General features: G+C 38.7%; 1 protein-coding gene across 8 annotated transcripts in view; it reads left to right on the top strand.

Annotated features, from left to right (window-relative positions):
* The window catches only part of LOC131356088 (adhesion G protein-coupled receptor L2-like), a 133,970-nt gene that overhangs the window by 48,628 nt on the left and 60,953 nt on the right, over positions 1-24,389 (top strand). For all 8 annotated transcript variants that reach the window (XM_058394884.1, XM_058394883.1, XM_058394885.1 and 5 more), the window contains exons 3-5: positions 945-1,158; positions 5,955-6,064; positions 12,300-13,100. In XM_058394884.1, the coding sequence (XP_058250867.1) occupies positions 945-1,158; positions 5,955-6,064; positions 12,300-13,100 (1,125 nt within the window). The remainder of the gene's footprint in view (positions 1-944; positions 1,159-5,954; positions 6,065-12,299; positions 13,101-24,389) is intronic.

Below are 24,389 nucleotides of genomic sequence, written 5' to 3'. Positions count from 1 at the left end.
GCTGAAAAAACCATAATGACTAAATGTATATCATCTGTTAAGGGAATATATGAAGCTAGAATTCTTCAAAGCAAGTAGAAACCTAAGCTGCACTTGATGTGAACAGTGTTTTCTTACTCTAAATTTTTTCTTTCTAAAACCTTTCTGAGAGTTGCATTGCACAAGTCTGTTGACAATAAAAAAAAAAGGAAATGACTAAGAAATCAAATTTAACATGAAGCTATAAATTGACGTTTATTTACAGACGCCCTTTCCACCTGCCTGGAAATCTTATTTATGGGAATGTCAGACATTTAGAAATAAATGAATGGTTTTCTGGCTGTGAGTCTGATATAAAATGAATCAGGACTGTTGGCTTTCAGTGTTACTCTCTTACACAGAATTTTAGAGGTTGATGATAGCACTTGGAGCATCTCAGAGAGCAGAAATGAGTTTGATATCAACATTTACTTTGAAGATAGAAACATTTTTGTGGGAAAAATATGAACTGTTTTTGTTTTTTCCGAACTTTTCTATGGATATATCGCACCTAATAGGCTAAGTAAAAAACGAAATACTTAAAAACTGTATTTTATGTATGTACTAAATTCTTAAAGTTTCTACTGCTACATATTGATCACCACTGTGGAGTGAGACATGACAAACACATTCAACGCTGAACATGAACACAACAAAAACAGGAGTAAATTGAATTTCTTTGGCCTTTTGTTCATAAGAGTTAATTTAGGTACAGACTAAATCGTATAGGTAGCTGCTTTGCTAGAACATGGAAGCTGAAACGAGCCTTACTCTAGGTGACGTGATGATTGTTTTGCATCTCTGTATACGGTAAATTATCCGACGGAAATAAGAAACGTAAGATATATTGTGGAATCAGCAGTTCCTTGTGCGGTACAGTCGTTGCTCAGTGTTTCTAATCTCTTCATTTTTGTTGTGTTTTCCAGCGTTCAGTCGAGCGGCTCTCCCATTCGGCCTGGTACGCCGAGAGCTCTCGTGCGAAGGTTACCCCATCGACCTCCGATGCCCGGGGAGCGACGTCATCATGATCGAGACGGCCAACTACGGCCGCACGGACGACAAGATCTGCGACGCCGACCCGGTCCAGATGGAAAACATCAACTGCTACCTCCCAGATGCCTACAAAATCATATCTCAGAGGTAAAGGCTGTGTGCCAAGCATCACTCATAATGGAAATGTGGACTCCATTTCCTGCCTTTCAGATTGGTTTTGTAGATAGAGCATTATTATTATTCAGAGAGTCTTTAAGCATGGCACTTGTTTTCCATTCGCTGCTAGTCGCTACGTTACTTAGTGCTAAGGGGACAGCTGAAATAACATAAGCAAACCCGAATGTCGGTCGGTGAAGCTCAGTCACGGATCACGTAAGGGTTCCTTTACCAGGTGCACCTGAGAAGACTTTTTAAGGAATGTCAAAAAGAAAAAAGAGAGAGAGATAAGGAAGCTTCCAGAAGTTTCTGGCAGGCAAATATTCAGTTGAAAATGATATCTATGTGAAATACTAGAGACCCGGAATGGATGTGTCAAATTAGGTAAACACTTTAGAGCTCTGGAAGCCCTGAGGCTGCTACGGTTCATAGTTTTGCCCATAATGTTCAGCATGCCAATGGCTCAAGCCATCTTGTAAAATGTTATACATAAGACACACACTGCCATTTCCTGAGCAGCTCTTTACAGATTGAAAAGCTGGTTTTCTTTGTTCAAATCTCGGCTCTTGCCAGCAGTGGCACAGGCTGCGGCTCTGAGTAATGCTCTCCTCTCAAACCATTTATATTTGTGACACTTGTGCTTGCTCCTGCTCTCTCAGGACGTTCTTGTGTCGGTGCCAGACTACACACACATATATATATACACACACACACAGACACACACACACACACACTTACGCACACATTCATAGTGCTGGGAACTCTGCTGCTTCTTCCTCGGCTGCTAGCTGTGATGGTATATATTTAAAGCGGACGAGATATTAACATTTCATAAGCCCCAACCAACGCTGTGCATCTGGGAGAAAAAAGCATCGCTAACCCGCAGCGGAGCTCCAGCTTCACAGTTAAATCCCATGCAGCCAACATTTGTTAAAAGTAGCGCAATTTTACCTTTTATTTTTTCTAGGAGGATTTTCGAGGACTTGAAGTAAGGAAGCTCTTATAATGTTTTTTAAAGATACAGTAAAATTTACAAGAACACCAGTGAGGTAATTTTTGAAAGAAACCATTTAGGCTCAAGGACCTGTTGATTATGTAACAGAATAAAAACCTCAAACAAGGAGAAAAATATAAAAAAGCTCTCCGGGAATATAAGCGTTGCTTTTTCTGTATTCATTAAAGAAAGATCAGAGTCTTTGGTGTTTGGGTGATGTAAAAGTCCTTGCTATTAAAATTCATTCAAGGAGGTTCAAATGGAAGAGGAGGCACGTTGAACAATAAAATGATAACTTCTAATTTAAAGAAAAAAATTCCCCAATGAAAAAATCTACCCACGGTTGGTTTTTATAGACTTTTATATCTATATATCAAGGTTGTTGTTTTTTTTTTAAGACTGTTAGGGAAGATTTGTGAGAGTTTTGTCTGTAGCATTGATGTTTTGTCCGAAACAAACTTGTCGTGTTCAACAGTCACTCAAATCCACCAGCATACATTAAACCTGCTACTGATTTCCGCATTTTAAATCAGACCAGCTCGCACGACACGTATAATTCAGCTGCTTGACTCAGATCGCTCATGTGGCCGACATTGTCTGTGTCAAGGTCGCGTCTCTGACTGCATGATTGCCGTTCAGCAGCGATTCCTAGTGTACTCCAACACAAAACCTTCCACAATGCATGCTATCTAAAAATTAGCTCCTCTTCAACCATCTCTTCTCATTTAAGTGCTTCGCTGTCACCCACTTCTGCCTTGTCACTGATGACATAACAGAAAATGAAATGCATTTCTCCACATTATTTAGCATCTATTTATTTATTAAATTTTTTTGTTCTGTACAGCTAATTCTGGTTTAATTTATTTTTAAATTCCATTTCGTTTTCTAAATTATTCTTCTTTTTTTTTTTAATTACTTTTTTTGTTACATTTTTGTCAATCATTTTCAAGCATACCTTCTCTTGGTTTTATAGATTTTAATATTTTCAATATTAAGTGTATTCTCAATTTTTTTTATTCATTTTATATATATATATATATATATATATATATATATATATATATATATATATATATATATATATATATATATATATATATTATATTTTTTGTCTGAAACAAACCCTCCCTCCCAACCTTTCTCCATCCCTCTCTTTCTTTCTTTCTTTCTTTCTTTCTGTAAGGCTTGTCATGGTGGAACAGTAGATCCTCTGGCTATTGACGGCCTTTTGTTTTATGGGAAAAGCCACAAATGTCTTACACCTAAACCTGTGTACAGATTACCTTGGCCTTTGAGAGATGCTAGATGATGCAAAGAGCGGGCAATTGTTTTTTTTTGTTTTTTTTAAAGGGCAAAAAAATCAGACGTGTTCTTAATTAGATGTTAACGTTACGAGCCAAACAGTTGTTGCCAGATACAGTGAAGATGTTCGGGGGAAGGTCATTTAAGTGGCCTTACAGGGGATTTTTTTTTTTTTTATTAAAGTGTTTTTATATGATGAAACTAAAGTGGCTGCTGTTGCTTGTATAATTAAGACACCACATGTGGGGTATTGTAATAAAACGGGGCTACTGGGTGGCGTTCCCACAAGGTGGGCTTTCTCACCGCTCGTCTTTTACAGAAGGCAATTAAAAACGTGTTAGTTGGTTTTGTTGACAAGTCTCACTTTCATTTCTCATTAACCCCTTGGACTGACCTGATTAAGCTGTCACTTAACTCGGGGTTTGATTTATGATTTATAGACGGCATGTCCGGCAGGTTTTCCATTTCAGCTTCAGCTCTAGTCTTTGATGGAGATTCGTTAACCTTGGACAGGTTTAATCTTCTGACCCTGAATCTCATATTTGTGTCCCATGTGTAAAGTGTTTTAGTTTCTCCCATATATTTTCATAAACATAAATATATAAATTAAATTAAATTAAATAAATAAATAAATAAATAAATAAATAAATAAATAAATAAATAAATAAATAAATAAAACATACATAAATAAAGAAATGAAATGAAAAAAAGAAAAATCTCCTAAAATAATCCCTAATCACCTAAAACTCCCTAATGCCATACGACATGCTCTCAAATCTTTTTTAAATTTAAAATAATTTGCAATAAATTGCTTACTGATGCTGTTTCACCACATTAAATTCTATATTTTTAAGGCTTGAGTCATGCAGCAAATAATTTCTTTTCCTTATCACTGTCCTGCAACATGCACAAGCAAAATAGTTCCAACTGTGAGATAATCTTAGCACTCATGGTTTCCTCATGTTTTTCCAACCGAATAGCCCAGTCTAAAATATTCATAAAAGCCCAGACATTGTGTGTGTGTGTGTGTGTGTGTGTTATAAATATTTAGGGATCCTTGCCATTCTGCTGAAGTATAGAATATGAACCCGATCAGCCAATTATTAAAATTAGTGTCTGGAGCAAATTACAGGATATCAGCAGAGTAATAAATACTGCTCCAAAAAAAATCATTTAAGGGAGTTCATTTTCTCCTTCCCTTCCCCCTTTACTCCCCCCCCTCAAAAAAAAAATAAAATAAAAAAAAATAATGCAAACTCTGTTAAACCTTCTGAAATATTTAGAAGAGTTGATTGCCAAGAGGTCCATTTTGTCATTTTTATGTGGAAGAATATCTACAGTGTTTGCTTCAATTGTATCATAAATCCCTGTGCATATAGAAAGCGTGATTGAAGTTTGGCCAATTTCTTCGTTTATTTACTCAGAAATCCATTCTGGCAAGCATACAGACACACCCAACTAAATCACACACACACACACACACACATTTTTCAGTCTTTGTAAGGACTTTTCATGGACATAATTACTAATGCCAAAATTAAGCTTCTTGAGTCTAGATATATAAAACATACCACACACACACACACACACACACACACACATATACACTAAGCTGAAAGAAATATCTCATGAATAGTCCTTTTTTAATCCCAAAGCTGTAAAACACTGTATTGTTTGACTTTTGAAAGTGAGTCATTGTGAAATTCTTTCATCACATTATTTTTTTTATTTTTTTTTTGTCCTCACAAAAGGCTAAATACATGTAGACACCTCCATACACACATCCACACACGCTTAATTCATTTTAATTCATGAAGATGTCTAGCTTCATAGTCAAGGTCACTGCCGACTGTAAAAGCTGGAACTCTCCCAGCAGTCACACACAAATGCACAAATGATTCTTGTTTGAAATACTTAAGGTGATTTATTCCACTGAGAGCACCAACACATGAATGCCTGATGAGCCTCTTTCTCCAGACCTGAGCTGAATCTTGAGTTTCGACGCACTAAGTCACTTGGCCTCATTGTCAATCAGCGTCCCTTCACTTAAGCTATTAAAGTTTCCCTACGGAGCTGCACTCTCGCCGGCGCCGATCTTAACACCTCCGACCCATTTGGATTTCTTTTCAACACCGGGTAAAGGTGACAAAAAAATGTATCCGGCTTAATTTAGCTTTAAAATATATAATAAATTTAAATTCTTGCCTTGGCTCGGTTTGAGATCCCGAGCTGTCAGTAGTTGTGTTAAGTGACTGTTAAAAGGCAGGAGGGAGTGACGAGCTCACAGAGTCACATCCTTGATGAATATTTTACAATGTCATTCCGAAATACGGCTTTGTTTTTTTTTTTTTTTCCTGCTTTGAAACTTCTTTAACGTCCTTGACTTTATTTTATTATCAGGAACTTCTTTTAAAACCCTAAACTGTTCATATTCTCATTTTGCAAAAAACGGATAAATACTAACCGTCTGTCCGTCTGCTCTGCTTTTCAGATGTAACAACCGGACGCAATGTGTCGTGATCACTGGCTCAGACGTCTTTCCAGACCCTTGTCCCGGGACGTACAAGTATCTCGAGGTCCAATATGAGTGTGTGCCATATAGTAAGTACTGCTGTTTTCCCCATCTTCTGATACCATGAGACAGTTTATTCTGCTTCCTGTGATGACCTTGTAATGTACACTCTAACAACTCTTCGGTTGTTTTCACACTTGCATATTTATTTGGACTCAGGACCATTTTTGCAGAGAATCCGGTAACTTTGGTGAAGTAAAATCGCTGTTTTTAAGGCAGGGAGCGATCCAGAGAACGCGATCCCTGGTTTTCTTCAAAATGGTGGAGGATATCAGTGATATTTTTCACGAGAGTGTGGAATAAATGTGGTCGTTACGGTCAGCTGAGGAGTCATAATGCCATGTATAAGTGTGAATTAGACCACCATGATAAACACACGTCTTGTTCCAGACTACATTAAACATGTTTAGAGCAGAATCCACAGCTGTTCCTAAACGACGACAGTCCATGCATCCAAAGAGCTTTTAATTGCCCTCCTGTGTGTTGTTGCACAAGGAAAACTTAGAGTGCCCTTTTTGCAAAAGAAAAAGTGACACAATTGATCTGCAATTTGGAACCATATTTGGCCTTCCTTCCTTCCTTCCTTCCTCCCTCCCTCCCTCCCTCCCTCTATTCTTTTCTTACTTTTCCTTCCTTCCTTCCTTCCTTCCTTCCTTCCTCCCTCCCTTCCCTCATTCTTTTCTTACTTTTCCTTCCTTCTGTCCTTCCTTCCTTCATTATTTTCTTAGTTTTCCTTCCTTCCTTCCTTCCTTCCTTCCTTCCTTCCTACCTATCTCCCTCCCTTCCTTACTTCATTCTTTTCTTTCTCTTCCTTCCTTCCTTCCTTCCTCCCTACCTATCTCCTTCCTTCTTTCCTTCATTCCTTTCTTCCCTCCCTCCCTCCCTCCCAACCTACCTCCCAACCTTCCTTCCTACCTACCTACCTGCATACATACCTATCTAGCTACCTACCTCCCTACCTTCCTTTTTTTCTTTCGCAATTGATCTGCAATTCATAATCATATTTTCACATGAAATCAGACCTCCCTGATCATGTCACCGACTGAGCCAACAAGTCCAGAACCGGTCCAGGGTCAAGTGTGAAATACCAGGTGTGAAAACAGCCTTAGAATCGAATCACCTTCTATTTTTATTCTTTAACGAAATAAACGATGTGCTTTTGCTTTAGCGCAGTAACAACCGAGCAGTAAATAACCTCAATCCCATCCCATGCTTCTTCAGAACATGGCTGAAGGCGTCAGCTTTTAAAACAACCTCCTGAACACTCCAGCTATTTGTACTTTTCCACTACATGAGACTGCAGTTATTTGGCCAGAAATAGGCAATATCATCTAGTGAAACATTATTGATCTGTGCACTCCTACTCAAAGAGAGAGAGAAAAAGAGAGAGTGGCCTGTGGAGAAACGTATAAAAATTCAAAAAAGCCACTGCTTAACATCTGGCTGTTGGCATAACAAAATTGGGTTAACTTCAATTTCTGATAGGAGGGAGAAATAAAATAAAAATAAATAAATAAATAAATAAATGTAAAAAATTGGATACGATCCACCCCGAAATTGTATTGAGTTTATTTATTTATTTATTTTTACATTTTATTTTTTTTCTTGGAAATCCATGTTCAGAGGTGATGCCAGTGCCCTTTTTCTGAGGAATCGTTCACAACAGCTGATACCCTGCATCCGAGGATATCCCGAGGCTCATCGGTTAATAACATGCTGTACTGTTTCTGCTGTGTCTGTATGTTAGGAATTTGCAGACGTCATTAACTACGTTGTCAGTTACTGGAAAAAGTGCACTGAAAATCTGTAAAAAAATAAATAAAATAAAAATATATAAATAAAAACATTTAATATACTGAAAATTACCAGACAGAATAAAAAAAAAAACAAAAGAACAAAACATTTATTTCTGAGTGACTTGTTCGGTGAATTAATTGAGATTTTAGAGAGAAATATGCCGGGAAAAGACTTCAATTTTAGCTGTTCAAAGGTGAGTTAAATGAACAAACAAAACACAAAGCAACAACTTGTTTAAAGTGTTCCGATCGGGTTAGATAGCGGTCTCTTGCCAGAAAACAGAACCTTGCTTTAAAAATACATGATTATTGATATGAGGTGGGAAAAAAAAGTGCACAACTGGGAGCGTAGTTACTTTTAACACCTCTCTGTTAATTAGACTTTGTCTTTCATTAGTGTCTGCAGATGAATAGGCTTTGTTTTTGATTTAGAGCAATTCCGAGTCTGCAGCCGTCCCTCTGAAGGCTGTCTGCTCCGAATCGAAAAAAAAAGGAAAATAAAAAAATCCCAGTCTACTGAGTCATCTGTTAATCTCTTCTCCAGACATGCTTGTTTTTTTTCCACTTACATTTGGGTGTTTAAGTCCTTTAGTTTTTCAGATCAGCCCTGAATCGGAGCACATGCTCTACTGCTCTCTGCCAGTGAAAAGAGGTTTTTTTAATAGAGGGAAGAAAAAAACCCCTTTATTTACAGCTCTGGTCATCAGTTATATCTCTAGCTCGATTGATTTTTTTCGTGAAGCAAGAACATTTTTCCCTTCAGAAAAGTCGTCGAGAGAAGAAAAAGATATGGAACCTGTCAAGGTTTTTTTTCCACAAGCTGTAATAAGTGCTTTTTTCTCTTTGGCGTGTGCTGCCTCGAATGCTTATGAACAGAGCCGGGGTCTGATGTACAAACGACGTGTGTCGTGGTTTTTTTTTAAAAAGTGTGTATACAATCTCCCACGCACACTTCACGATTTATAGCAAGTGAACGGCGGAGAAATATGCGTCTCTTTGCACACTTTTACTGATGGGTTCTATTTGGCAGAGCGACAGAATGAAACAATGGTACGACCCATTAAATAAATAAATAAATAAATAAATAAGTAAAAAACTGGTGTGTACAGGTGTTGCAGAACAACTGAAGTTTTTCAGCGTCTCTGGGATTAAAGACGATTTCTGGCTTATTTTTCTGATGATGTTAAAACTGGCTTCTCAGTTAGAGCTGGAAAAAAAAATCTCCTAATCCTTATAAGCTTAAATTTTCTTCACACTTGCAAGTGACAAGAGGGCAAGTTGCTTTTCTACAAAAGCTACAGATTGAAGAGAGTTAGTGTGATGAGAGACGTCTGAATTGAGGTTTTTTTTCAATTCTACACAAATTTGGTATAACCCCGAAAAGCAACACGTCCAGATGTCCAGGGACTGAGTGATCATTTGTCCTGCTCATTATAGTGTGGGTCACTTTGTCAAAACATAAAGCTATTCCTATATATATATATATATATAAAGGCTTATAGATGAAAGCTATTCCTTTTCCCGGTATATATGACGTATATATATATATGTTGGAATAAAGTAAACTAATTTGGCCTTTCTTTCTTTCTTTCTTTCTCTCTCTCTCTCTCTCTCTCTCTCTCTCTCTTTCTCTTTCTTTCTTTCTTTCTTTCACAAATGTCCTACACCTCAACCCGTGTACGGTTTACCTTGGCCTTTGAGAGATGCTAGATGATGCAAAAAGCGGGCAATTCAAACTAAAGTGGTAAAAGTGGTGTGTATAAATTATACATTTATTTTAGTAATCGGCTGAAAATTTGGGCTAAACTGAGAAACAAAAAAAAAACAACGGCAAGAGACATAAGACAGCACCTTGTTGCTTGCTAGTGTGAACTTAATGTTCAAAGTACTTTACAGTCTTTACAACAGGTACTATTCAGCAGGAAGTTGCTGAGCTGCATTATGTCAGCCTTATGAGGCGGCGTAATGAGGATGTCACAGGCCAACATCAAAAGGCAATTTGCAGCCGATTGCCTCTTTTCCTCAGCATAATCAGCGCAATCGCTGCAATAAAGCCACCATCCGGGAATGAATTTGCTTTTGTTAACAGAAAACATTAATACTCCATTAATGTGCAAGTGATCTGTGATGCGCTATTGACTCTGACTAATGTAGTCGTGAGATGGCCTTGGTCAACATTCATTCCCTCATTTTCCTCATCCAGCAGTAGTGTATAAGTCTTTTCCTATTCTAAAAAAGTTCCTTTTTTCGCTTCAGGCAGTGTTTCTACTCGTGTTTCTGCAAGCGGAGGACAGTAGCCCTATTTGTATGCATATGAGATCATGAATAATATAAATAGGTATGTTAAGAACCATTTACTGGCTTTTCAGGGATTAGTCCATGGGACATATTACTCTGAAACCTTTTGTGCTGATGTGGAGTCGGCACAATTTGTGTGCAATTTGCACATTTACACCAAATTTTCGGCTAGAACCTTACGCGACGTTTTCTACATGAGGCCCCTGGACAGTCCACCGGAGTACAGATAGTCAAATTGAGAAAATCATCTCCCATGTGCTCTGTGGTTTTTATTCACTGTTCTCACAGGCTAATGGTGTAAGTAATTACATGAGTGATTTTTTTTCTTTGTAATCTTCAAGTACTCGGCAAGTTGAAAAGGCGTCCTTCAAGCCCCGCTAAGAAACCTTCAAGAACGGCCATATAATCAGTCCTTTCGTTTTTCTGGTTCTCGGCTCATTTCTCTGTCTCTGTCTTCCACTCTTGCTTTCCCTAATGATTAACCTCCTTTCTTCGTTAACAGGGATGAACCAATGTAGCAACATCAATAGTCGTTTATAGCAGGGGTTCCCAAATGTTAATTGGTTGCACGGAAATCTAATATGCTATATCCTATTACAGTTTTTTATTACTAAAAACGCTGTGCAATCGAGACAGTAATAAGAATCCACACGCGTTTAATAAGTTACCTTTTCTTTTTTTTTCTTTTTTTAGATTTGATAAAAATCTTGACGCAGCCTTGAGGAGTTTATAAGTCATTTTGGGAACCTCTGCACCACAAGAGATGTGTTTAAACTCTAGATTTTTTTTTGTCCTTGACAACATTATTTTATGTGTTTATAAATCTTTCTGTCTCTTGCGTCCTCTGACTCACTCCGTATAGATGTACTGTACCTGTAGATCTGACTCATGCTAATCTTTCTCTGCCTTGACACTCTTTCCACTTTTTTCCACCGCTCAATAGAAGTGGAGCAAAAAGGTAAATGGCCGCTCTGGTTCTCGGTCCTCAGCTCCTTGTTGTGTGTTTGTATGGTTCTGAGCCGTCCACCTTCCTCCTTCCTTCCCTTTCAACCCTGCTCCCGCCTCCCTCCTATCCCGCCCCGTCCCCTCCCTTATCCGCACGATAACTAGACCTCGAGATCGCAACGATCTCGGCCTCATTGACTCCAAATGAAATTAGAGTGCTGTTTGGATGAGACGTCCCATCATAATCGACATCTTCACATCACTTTCTTTATAGATATGCTTTGGTCTCAACCAGAAGATCCTGGAGAAACTTATAAGATTGTGCAAAAAAACAAAAACAAAAAAGTCCATCACCTTTTATTTTTTGCCAAATTGAGTAGGATATTTGTAGCTAAAAATATATATATTTTTTATCTATTTGGCTTATTCCAACCACCTTCCATGACACATTTTCTGATCAGATGCTTGGTGATGGGAGAGAGAGGTCTTTGATAATATTTTGTTTTTTAGATACTAATGCACATACGTTGGTGCTCTGTCCAAATTTTAAAGATGGATGTTTATCTTCAGCAAAGCCTCCTTCACCCATTATCAGCTCGGTACCTTCTCTGTCTTTCTCTCTTGCTGTTTGTCATCCTATCTGTCCCAAGAAGCTTTGGCATTCTGCTCCACTGTCCTATTCCTGCCTCGTCCCTCCTATCGCGTGTCATGCGTGTTGTTTGTTCTTTCCTCAGACATGATTCATGTATGTGTGTGTTTTATTTTTAAGGTATGGCTTTTATGCCTCCGATAGAATCCTATACCCTCAGTTATCTGATGCCAAGTCCAGCTGGTTTTAAAACGTAGTAATGAATGCTTACTTAGAGAACATGTCCAGAACTGAACTACATCTCTCCCACTCTCTCTCTCTCTTTCGTCTCCTTTCATTTACAGGACATCTTTTGCAGTTCTTTCACCTTTTTCAGTTACACTTGTGTTAAAATTTCTCAGGGAGCAAGGCCATATCGAAACATATCAGAGCTGCACGCACTTACTTAACCTGTTGAATCTCCTCTCAACTATGCACACCACACTGTCAGAACGAGTTTGGGACATAATATCTCATGAAATACATACACATACACAACATGTTGCAGTTAAAAAAATATGTTAGAAGAAGCAAACGGATATGAACGGAAGGGATGTTTTTTGTTTCTAATTCCTCCTCTCGTGGCTTTCATTTCAGTTTTCATTTGTCCCGGGACTTTGAAAGCAGTGGGAGAACCTGTTTTTACCTTTGAGGCTGAGCAGCAAGCAGGAGCTTGGTGCAAAGACCCGCTGCAAGCTGGGGACAAGATCTATTTTATGCCATGGACACCATACCGTACCGACACACTAATCGAGTATAACTCTCTAGAGGATTTCCGCAACGGCAAGCAAATGGCAATGTACAAGCTACCTCACCGAGTGGATGGCACCGGGTTCGTGGCCTATGACGGCGCCATCTTCTTCAACAAGGAGCGTACGAGGAACATTGTCAAGTTCGACCTGCGCACTCGCATCAAAAGCGGTGAGGCCATTGTGGCAAATGCTAATTACCATGACACGTCGCCTTATCGCTGGGGAGGCAAGACTGACATCGATCTAGCTGTTGACGAGCGGGGATTGTGGGTAATCTACGCGACGGAGCAGAACAACGGGCGCATTGTCGTGAGCCAGCTGAACCCGTACACGCTGCGTTTCGAGGCCACGTGGGAGACGGCGTATGACAAGCGCTCAGCCTCTGATGCCTTCATGGTGTGTGGCGTGTTGCACGTGGTTCGCTCTAGCTATGAGGAGAACGAGAGTGAGGCCAGCAAGAGCCATATCGACTACGTCTACAACACCAAGCTGGGCCGTGGCGAGTACACAGACATCCCCTTCCCCAACAACTATCAGTACATTGCTGCTGTGGATTACAACCCTCGAGACAACCAGCTCTACGTGTGGAATAATTTCTACATCCTCCGCTATGAGCTGGAGTTCGGCCCGCCGGATCCTGACGAAGGTAAGGATCATTATCTCGCTTTTGTTTGGAATTGCAGACAGTTTGTTTTTGTGCTGATTATACTCAAAGTCCTCTATGTAGTAAATTGGCTGAGCTTTAATTTTGTATTGTGATGTAAATGCGACACTGAGGAGTATCAAGTTTCTCAGTCCTAGCTTTCTAAACAAAATGACAGTCACATGCTCAATCCTTGTGCTAGTTTACATGTTGAGCCTTTAGAAATGCAGACAAAAAATGCAACAACAAAAAAAGCCCAACGTTCTATTGCTGACGTGGTTGAGACTGGCTAAACCAGCTACCCATGAAGGCTGATTAACAGCGAGGAGTGCTGTGAGCTCAACGACTCGCTCATAAAGAGGCTCCGACCTCATCAAGTGTCTAATCTCGAGGCCCTTGGCCCATCTATTATGAACGTGGCATGGTTAACCTCCTTCCCTCTGCACTCGTGTGCATCATGATGTGAAATATGCTATTGCTATCTTGTGCAAATGCTCAATGAGACTGGACTTGACCCTCTCCCTCTGTGCTTTAAAGATACCTCGTGATACTTGTTGCCATGGCCACCTCATCAGTGAATACAATCTGAAGCAGATTTGGACAATTTCCAACATTATTGCACCAAGTGCAAAGGACAAATACATAGCGTACTCCCACCAGAGTCCACAAATCACTGCTGGAATGAGGTCAGAAGCGTGGGTGCATGCTGAAGAAGACCTCACATACAGAGGGCTAGTTGTTGTATGGGCTCGATTTGAATTCCCATCTTAAGAGCCTAGAGGAGCCAGGTGTGTTACCAGACAGTACTTCTCCATCAGATGGATAATAGGTCTAATTACCAAACCACTCCTTGGAGTGTGAGTGAGAAACCCTGACGACCGCTCCCACAGCCACCTATCCTCCCTATGGGCGGCATTATCTTTCTTGCAGTGGCAGCTTTTTTATTCCTATAGACCACTGTTTTTCAGAACAGGGTAACATCCGGGGTGTTTTCCTACATCATGTGTTGCCTGGGTAGGATCCAGATCCTGATCATGATTTTGAAGTTGATTGATTACAAAGATTACAAACTATATCTGTTAAGATTGGTAGACAAAACTGAAATCTCTCCGAACCTTCAGTTTTTAGCAGTGCTCAACAAATTCTTGAGGACAAGGTATGCTAGCTTCTTTTCAAAATTTTGTTGTTTTTTTTGTCTTCGTTTGTCCTACTTTTTTGTTTACCATTAGACACACAGCATTAGCATTTCCAATCTTTATCTTGTCGACAACAAGGATGAATAACAACAAACGACAGAAGAATATGCAGCCATTTTAAAGCTTTGCTGGTTGCTGAGCTAGTCAGAGATCCCTAGATGCTGGTCAAATAATGCATGAAGGTTTCAGAAAACGCATGAAAGGGGAAATGTCAGATTTAATTCACAATATTAACATCATCAGGAGTGGTACCTTGAAATATCGCAGAGTAAGGTTAGCAGTAAGGTATTTCCACTTGTAATTCTGACTCTGACCACTGGCCTTTAAGTGGAATATCTTGAGTTCCTGGAACTATTTCACATTTGTTAACTTCACTCAGTGCCACACACCAAAGTAAACATTTCCCTTTGACATCCCATTCACTCAACCTGTTATTGCCTGCACCCTGGAAGTGTCTTTTTCAGCGAAATCTCACTGTGTATTTTTGAAGAAATGCACCAGCAATCATTTTTACCACTTCTCAGCTACTTGCAGAGTTGTCTTATTTCCAACAGCAGCTTTAGACAAGATGTTGTGTGCTTGTAGAACTAGACATTGTGTGTGTTTTTTTGTTTTAATCTTCTATACTTACAGAGGTCTATTCTGGAAGCAACCTCTGACAAGCTGCAATTAAGTTGATCTAGACACTAGAATTTTAATAGGCCCACCATGGATGCATGCAAACAGCCTGCCGTCGCTCTGACGCTCGCATGTATGTAAATGTGATTAACAGCAGAATTATCATAATTGCCATCCGCGGGTGATCACAGCAGCGTGACAAAGAACAGTTGAGATTGCGCCGCATTTCCAACGAAGAGCATAAAATATTCAGCTTTTTTATATTATTGCCTCCATCTTTAGATGCCTTTCAAAAACTCTGATATCGCAGTAGCGCTACGGTAGTGTGTAGCGAGAAACAGTTGAATTGACACAGCTGTCGCGAGTCTTTTTGTACGGACTTTTGAAAACTGTTAAGACTGTTAAGAGTTGTTGTGTGTTGCCAAAGGGAATAGACATAATAAACAAGATTCCAGCTTTCTTGGGACTTGTGGAACAATTACACAGATGGTCAATTAATGGAGTATAAATGGAAGTAATTGGCTAACGTTTACAAGGTCACCATGCTTCGCACTTCTTCGCCTACTTGAATATAAATGCTGCGCACCTTTTTTCAGTATACAGGACGTAATAAAATAAAACGGACGTGATTGTGCTGAGACAGTGCCTTGAAATTGCACACGTTTAAAGAATAGATTGATTGTTGGCTATTAGGATCGTCTCAGTTCATGATTACGTCCCTGGACTGTGTCAGCAAGCAGCTAACTGCAGCGCCGATCGCATTATAAAGACTTAGGTTACACGCATGTTTTATGTATTTGCATGGGTTTATGAATAGCCATTAGGCTGGCCTACACTAATGTGGACTCCAGTATTGCCGAACGGGGCCATTGTTATAAATTGCGATTTGCTTTAATGAAATTACCACCGTGGCGGCGCTCAGGGCGGTTTCACAGAAACAGCACTGGATTGATTCTGTAGATTACATGGTTAGCTCGGGCTGTTAGAGCATTTATAAGATAAAGTGAATTGTAAGAATATTGTAACATGATGCCATTACAGGGATACGGATACCATTTCGTTGGGTATTTCTGGTATTCACAGTAGTCCCTAAACGTTCCTCAGGTTCTTGTAATGCTAAACATTTCTAAACAGCAGAATGTTAGTAATACATGTCTAAGTCTAGCTTATCATGGCCTTCCTTTGATATGTCTGACATTCCTTGAGGGTGAAAGCTGACATAGATAGGATAATTTATTCAAGAAAGACAAAAAAAAGAACACGCTTTTTTCCCATATGCGACAGGAACCCGAGTGAAGCCTTTATCTCCCGGTGTGGTATTAAAGAGCTCCTCTCAAGCTCACAGCATGCGGGGCCACTTGTAGCTCTCACGATAACAGTGGCGCATGAGGCGCTTGTTAAACTTGGCATGGAATTATTGGAGTCGTGCCACAATACACATGTCTTTTGACATTCGCGAAACACAACCGATGGTGTAGGAGTTCTCTTTACACAACATAGCGTTTTTGGAATGCGGCTCGAGCTCTTGGATCATGTTGCACTGGACAGTGCTGGGCTGTGAACAGCTGAGACACGCATAAATGGATTAACAGTGCTGTACCGGAGATCCTTTCTGTATTGTATATCAGGAGCCGTGCTAATTATCTAATCATTTTATCTGTGCTGCAGTTTGCTGGTCGGTTGCATGGATGGAGCTTTTGGCTCAGCTCACAGGCTTATGTCACTTATGTTATATGTAGCTTAAAGAAGAATAGGATAAAAAGTCAGTCTCATTGCTGCCTCGCAACTCAGCGGTTTCTAGTTTGATCCTGAGATTCTTTCGGAGTTTCTGGGTTGTCTGTTTCCCCCACCTATGCTAAATTGCCCCATCCAGGGTATATTCCCCAACCCCCCCACCCCCCAATGCTCCTGTGATAGCCACTGTGACAAATCTGTTTCTGTGTGGTAAAATTATGTCAAATTATCACCAAGATGAGTGAGCTAAACCACGTAAACATTAAGCAAGCTAATGTTGATCCTGGCTAACTAGAGAACTAGCTCTGTCACTATATTATGACGGTTATGCTACTGATAGCTACCTAATACATTAATACAACACATTATTATTATGTAATACATGAATATATTTCACTTTAATCATATATTAATACATTTCTATACAGAAACTCATTTTTAGTGTCAGACAGCTTCAAAGAAGGAGCTAAATTCCTCACAAATCTCAGCTAATAGCATTCAGCTAGTTTGTATTTAGCATGCTAGCTAAGTTAGGAAGAAAGCTTGTGGTAGTTAGACTTATATAATGTTTACTTTTGAGTCATTTTCTTTTCCTGTAAATCTTCCTTCTTGTATTTTGACTGTCATACTTTAAGTAAGTTTTTAGAGCTTTGACCTGAGTAAAAATAAATGAGGCTGTGCTTCATATTTTACCACAGGATTTATTCGTTTTACCCCTTATTTGATAGACGGGAGCTAAAAAAAAAAAGACTGTATATCTGAGAAACTAGTTTTAGGCGTGTTATACCTCTTTCTGCTAATGATTAAAAATGCTAAAAGCTTCATAGTACATGATTGCTGCTTATTTACAGTCAGACACGACTTCCTTGTTGTATACTCTTTTCCTGGAGAAGGCTTTATAGAGAGATTTAATGAATTAAAAGTCTCATAAAGTTACAAGCTGTTGCTGTTGATAAATAATAAAAAGCACAGAATCAAATGAACGCTAATAACGACAGAAATTCCCCCGAAACAAATATTGAATATTAGGAACTGGTGTGTTTGTTGATTTGTGTGTTCCTGGTTTTAGTTTGTGTTTATTGTCTGGTTTCAAAGAAAGAAAGAAAGGCTAACACCAAATAAAAGAAGACATTGATTTGGCTCATTTTCTCTGGGCTTTACTGCGAAAAGGAGCCTGGCAATAAAATATGTACAGAACACACTTAAGCACCAGCAAATTAAACACCTCATAGTGATATTTAAAAGGGATTGTGTGGAATGCACAAGCACAGTATTACCTTGGCCTAAGGAATTAGAAAGCCATAATCACACGAGCTAATCATTTCCAGGAGAATTTTCAAATTAATGCAGAGAAAATGGATTTGCCTCAGAGCCAGTATTGATCTTAGAGCCAACGAGTGAAACCATAAAATTAATTACTTTCATCAGTCACGAGAGGCTTCATAGAGATGTAGTGGGATTCGGCGAGCAGCCCAACATCTCGCCACGTTTGAGATGAAATGCGAATAAGACAGTGCTGCGGCTAAATGAATGCTAACCGAGCGCACACTGGTGTGTGTCACTCATGTATTCAGAGTCATTAGCGGGGTTAAAGGTCGCCATCCAGAGGGGAAAGAACCTCGCCAGGGAGGGCCGTGAGGTCTGTTGCCATGGCGCCAGAGCAGCAGAGGCATGTGGAGTCGAAATGAAACGCAATGCAAACGGGGGGTTTAAAAAAGAAAGAAAGAAAGAAAGAAACATGCATTGTGTCTCCTCTCTTTGACTCGCCGTTTGTCTTCTCTCGCTTTTTCGTTTGACCAGAGGCACGGCGTCTGTGCCGAGGATAATAAGCTGCAGCTTGGCACTCGTAAATCAGGGTTTGCCAAACACGCTGGCACCGATCCGCCCGTGTCTTTTAAGAGCCTGTGATAGCAGAGTATCAGTCTGTTAATGGTTTACATTTACATAGTGGAGAATCACTGAGCACCTGTTAGAACGACGTGATTACACCATGATGAGTGTCTGTTTAACAAATCTGGCTTAAACACAGATGGATTTCATTTCACCAAATCATCATTTCCATATCAGATCACTCAGATTTAGGCTGGATTGTCTGTTTCGGGTGAAGAAGGAGCCAATGTTTTTTTTTTTTTTTTTTTTTTTTTTTTTTTAACCAATCCAATTGACCTCAGTATCTCAGATACCTCCTGAGGAATGAGGAAAATTTTGGGATAAAACAATTCATGGTTTTAGAAATGTTTTAATTTCTAAAACAGGATTTAAAAAAGTTTTTACAACATAATGATATTGTTCTCAACTGTGTCAAAAACAAAATTTCACAAATATTGTTAACATTTCTATAATATCTATTAAAAAATATATTAAAAAATACTACATTTTGGAAAATGTATTTATCTATCTATTTAACATTATTTTATATTTTTATAAAATTATTTCAAACAATTTTTTAGAACATTTAGTATTAATAAAATGAATAAGAAATAAGAAATGTTGTAACAGTTTAAAATTAATACTAATATATATATTATTAATTAATATAATAATATAATATATTATTAATAATATAATATATATTATTATATAATAATATAATATATATTATATTATATTATATATATATATATATATATATATATATATATATATATATATATATATATATATATATATATATATAATATTTATTTTCGTACACATTTAATAAAAACACAGGTTTACACAGTTTTTGGCAAACTTACATATTGTCTACTTACTTATCAAACTTGTTCTATGATTTTTTTTCCTCTCATATCAGCTACTCTTAACAAACCCTAAATATTTCTTTTGGATCCTACATGTGTCGTACTTGTGGATATTTCGTCAGCAGCAGTAGTCGTCGAGGTGGAAATCGATAATTGAAGCAAGAAGAGAATTTCAGGCTATAATTATCTTTTATGAGAGGGGGGAAAAAAATCCAGCATCGGAAACTGAGACAAATTCCCATCTGCATGCATTTAAGAGTGTAGTAATCACGGTGAGAGGTGATTCAACAAAATCAGGTCGTCTGGAGTGGGGCTGCCACTTACATAACAACAAATTTGCTCCACTAAAATAAATCTTCTGGAGAGTGATTACTTTTACAGCTCTTTTTTCAGGTCGCTCAGAGTTGAAAATGACGTGCAATCAAAGCGCAGGCCTAGCTGTGTAGTCCTAAAAGAAACGCTTCTTTCGAGTTGTTGATTTTTGTTTTAATGTTATTTGTTTTCTCTCACTTTGCAAGAACCATCTGCTGTGTTTAGCTTAGATTGGATTTCGGGGCTTTGTAATATTTATTTCTGCTGCGTCTCACACCAAAGAAAATCTCTACCTCTCTGATTTCTCCACCACCCAGCGTTCGTCTTTAGGAATTTTAGTCTCCTTTAACCGGTGCGGATTTGCGGATCTGTTCTGGAAATCCGGATCTTTGAACAGTGGCAAAAGTTTGCTAATGCTGCTCCGCCCTGAGAGAAGTGAGATGCATGATGGGAAATAAAAAACAGTCCAGATTGAGATTCAGAGCTCGAAGGATGTTTCTCATCACACCTTTATATTGTATGCCATCAGCTGCTGGTGAAAGTGGCGCTTTGCCTTCGTCGCTAACAGATGAGTGTGTGTGTGTGTGTTGCATGGCAGGTGTTGCCAGAGGTCGAAACGAATCTGTCGAGTGACAGGTGGCGGAACAATCCTCGCCGTGAGAGCTTGCAAAAATCAGACCACTAGATAAAACACACATCTGTCTCAATCACGATCTGATTTGCGCTCGGCATATGCGAGGAAGCAGTCATAAATGACTTCGGTCGCTGGGTCACATGATCGATTGCCAGGATGACGAGCGGCTGATAAATTGCCTCGCCGAAGGCCATTTATTCAACATGCTGCTAAACACGATCGAGGCTATCGACGCCACATATTTACACATCACGCTGGCTGTACCTTCATCCGCTTCATTTCTTTTATTGAAACAAATCAGGAAATCGCACGCAATCTTTATTTATTTTTTTTCTTTTGCTGTCGTGACATTTAAGAAGAGGATTTTCTCTCTATTTTTTTTCTATTGTGTGAATTATAAAGAGCGCTTTTGCTTTTTAATGATATCTAATCCTGGAACCTGAAACCTATTAAAAGTTGGAGCTCGCCTCTCACCGTGCAACCTAAATCCCATTAAAAGTTTAAATTTAGCTCCAACACATTGTGTTGTTTTGTTGCTTAACACTCGTTCGCACAGTCTGAAGAAGCAGAACAAACAATGCTTCATAACTCCGAAAGTTCGTATATGTGTGATTGCAATCGATGTCTGAAAGAAAAAAAAACAAGAAAAAAAAGAGGAAAAACTTGTGTGTTATATACATTATTTATTTAATTTTTTTATGATTATTTATTATTATTAATATAATATAATAATTATTATTTATTTATTCATATATTAAATATTAAATTAATTTATCACATAAAAACAACAAATGTTTGATTATTTTATTATTATTATTTTTTTCTTTTCTTAAGGAAATCTACTTGATTTGGTGAAACTGTAAGCACAGGCTTGTTCCTTCAAACTCCTAGCAGTGAAATTGAAATTGAATTGTGTTGTGATGATGTCGTATGACACATCTCAGACCAAATTTGTGGAAATCTGTGGTAAGTTTGAAGATCCTGCGAATCTCCTGCGAGTTTTGTGTTCATTTCCGCCATCGCAAAATCCTGAAGGAAGAAATCTCCATGATATCCTGGAGGGACTGATAAATAAAAAAATAAAATAAAAGATTTGAACTTTTTCATTACATTAAGTCGAGAAATCACCATTTATTAATCCAAACTTACCTACTGGTTAACATCCAGATCATTTATTTCTCCACAAAATGGATCTCAAGACATAACATGGAGCTTTTTGTGTAACATATCTAATTACTTCAAAATCTAAAGTCAGTTTCCAAGCCACGAGCGTTTTCATGTATTTTTCCTCAGTTTGGTCATGTGGACTACTCAAACTACTCGTTTTCCCTCGTGAGTGAAAAATCCACTTTTACTCCGAAGCCTGCGAGCTGCTTAAGGAACTGCGGCATCATTTGGTTCATCCAGACTAAACAAACATGTGCTGATCCTTCCATTATTACGGTGTTGTCTCATGGCTGGTGTGTTTCTACACCCGTTTAATAGCTTTTGTACATTCCTTCAGCAGGCAGCCATCTGGAACCTGGAGCTGGAGGGAACTTCATGAAGTTTTGCATGGCTTAAAGTTTGTGTGCTTCAAGCTAAGAAACTAACTATGCAAGATCTTTAGGAGCTAGGAGTTTTTTGTTTTGCGTTTTTTTATTTTCTTCCTGTTGTTAAGCGCCGATGAATCCGCATCTCCTGTCCGTTTATTTTCTTTAAAGTTTCCTCACACGGTATTGCTAGCAGCCGTCGCCTCTGACGGACTACGTGTCCTTGATTTTTGATTCTTGCACAGCGAGTGGCTTCACTGACTCTCGAAATGACAGCTAATTGAGGCTCGTTTCCCAGCGAGCGCTGCTGGACGACCCCCAAGCGTTAGTTTCTTCTGCCCGCCTGTGAAATTGGTCGGCATAATCAAAAGAAAATTGTATAGCTGCCAGACGGGAGATGTCAGAAGAAACAGTGAGGCGGGCTAGGTTGTTGTTTACCTCTCTTGCTCTTTTTCTCCTCCTTTTACTCCTTTTCTTTGCTTTTTTTTTTGCAGGAGACCATTTACCTGAATATGTGAGGGGGGAAGAAACACCTCGGGTGCCGGAGGTGGCTTTGTGATTGAGCGGTATTGTGGTGTGTGATAGGCTGACAGGGTCAAACAGGTGATTGACAGGCGTTTAGCAACATCATCGCTCGTTTTCGGCGATATCGACGAGCCTCTCTTGAGGCAAAATCTTTCGCTCTTCTGTTCGAGGTTACAAGGCGATGATCCGTCAGGTGTTTGTGTGATTTGTCGCCAAACTAGAAACGGCCTTGGGTTTAATCCTGGAAGATTGGCCGGGAGTTTCTATATTTCAGAAAATGAAAGGAAAGAAGGAAGCAAGGATAGTAGGATAGCGCTTTATTATCTTTAGCCACTCGCATGGACTCCTCAGCAAGAAAATCATCGTCTCTTGATTTATCGGAACCCGAGACGGTTTTCTGCTGCCGAAAGCACACCGACTCATGCAATCCAATTTTTCTGCTTTTTATGGCTCGTGTTCGGGGTTTGGATATGACCTCTGCCCTGACAGAATATTAAAGGTGAACAAATCAGTAGCCTGGCCTCCTGTTTGAGAAGAACACATTTGATAGCTGGAGTATTAGTTTTTTATTTATAGGTGCTCTGAGAACGAGTAGATATAACCATAAAAAAAACCACCAGATTAAAAAAAACCCTTTAAATATATATTTATCACTAATAAGTAAGCCAGACGCAGCACCTCTTAATGACACACCTTTATTAGCTGCAGCCATAGTAGAGAGAAAATAAAAACACTATTCAGATTTACATAATATCGCTTAACCCTTAAACTTCTAAGTAACTTTTTCAAGTAATGAATGATGTTCAGGCTGTGAGTCTGATATAAAATGAGTCTGTTGGCTTTCAGTGTGTTTTAGGTGTTTTTCCCTCTTGTTGGATAACCTTACACTGAATTTTAGTGGTTGGAGATCAAATTCTAGCTGCTTATTTATGAACAAGTACTTGGGGCATCTCAGAGAACAGAAATGGGTTCAATATTTATTTTGAAGATACAAACATTTGTGTGGAAAAAAACAAACCATTTTCTGTGAATATATTGCCCCTAGTAGGCTAAAAAATAACAGAAATACTTATAAAAAACTACAAATACTTAAATCACTGAGTCTCTAGACATTCAGTTATGATCACAGAAATTCTTATATACATATATGTGATTGCAGATCAGTGATAGATTATTATGACTGTTATGAATAAAGTGCAAACTTTAGAGCAGTATACAGTATGCTGTTGTGTTTGGATCAGGTATTAGATAGTATTTGATGAGCAAGCCTGTGGCGACTGTGGCGAGGAAAAACTCCCTTAGAAACCTTGAGAGGAAGCAGACTCAAAATGGAACCTCGTCCTCAATTAGGTGACACCAGAGAGTGTGATTATAAATTATTATAAACACCGGAGAGTCCGATTATGAATAATGTCCTTTCTACAGTCAGTTGGAGCTCCTGAGCAACTCATAAATCTGAGTTCATTATAGATTCAACACCATCTCCTCCATGCTGAAGCTCAATGATGGAGATACAGGATATGTAGAGTATTATTTTATGTATTGATTTGGACAAAACTTGAGTTGAAAAGAAGAAATAAGTTCACGTAACGATCATGTTTTACAGTGTATTGATTGCTCACTTCAACACAATGGGTTTTAATTAAAACGTCAGTATCCCGGGAAAATAAAGAAAATTCAGGGATGAACAACTCTTAATCAAACTGAGCTAATGAGCTATTAGATATTTTATTAATCTTTAAATAGTAGGATTATGTTAAAAAAGCAAACATGCAATGAAGGGCTCTTCTTTAATATATGAGAGGAAAATACCAAGGAAAGATACTACATGCTAATAAAAATAGCTCTCTAAGATTGTTAGCAAACTTGGAGCTAGGTTTAATAACAATATTTTTAGCTGAAGGTTTCTAGCTTGCTAACAAACAGGTCAGTATCCTTTTTTTTCTCCTCAAAGGCCTGCAAACATGGCTAGTAGTTTAAACACACCTTATAATCATTAA

Source organism: Hemibagrus wyckioides, linkage group LG07 (genome assembly GCF_019097595.1).
Source record: "Hemibagrus wyckioides isolate EC202008001 linkage group LG07, SWU_Hwy_1.0, whole genome shotgun sequence".
In the NCBI taxonomy this organism is placed as follows: Eukaryota; Metazoa; Chordata; class Actinopteri; order Siluriformes; family Bagridae; genus Hemibagrus; species Hemibagrus wyckioides.
Note: the sequence above shows the minus strand (reverse complement) of the source record. Positions and strands in the feature narration are given on the sequence as shown.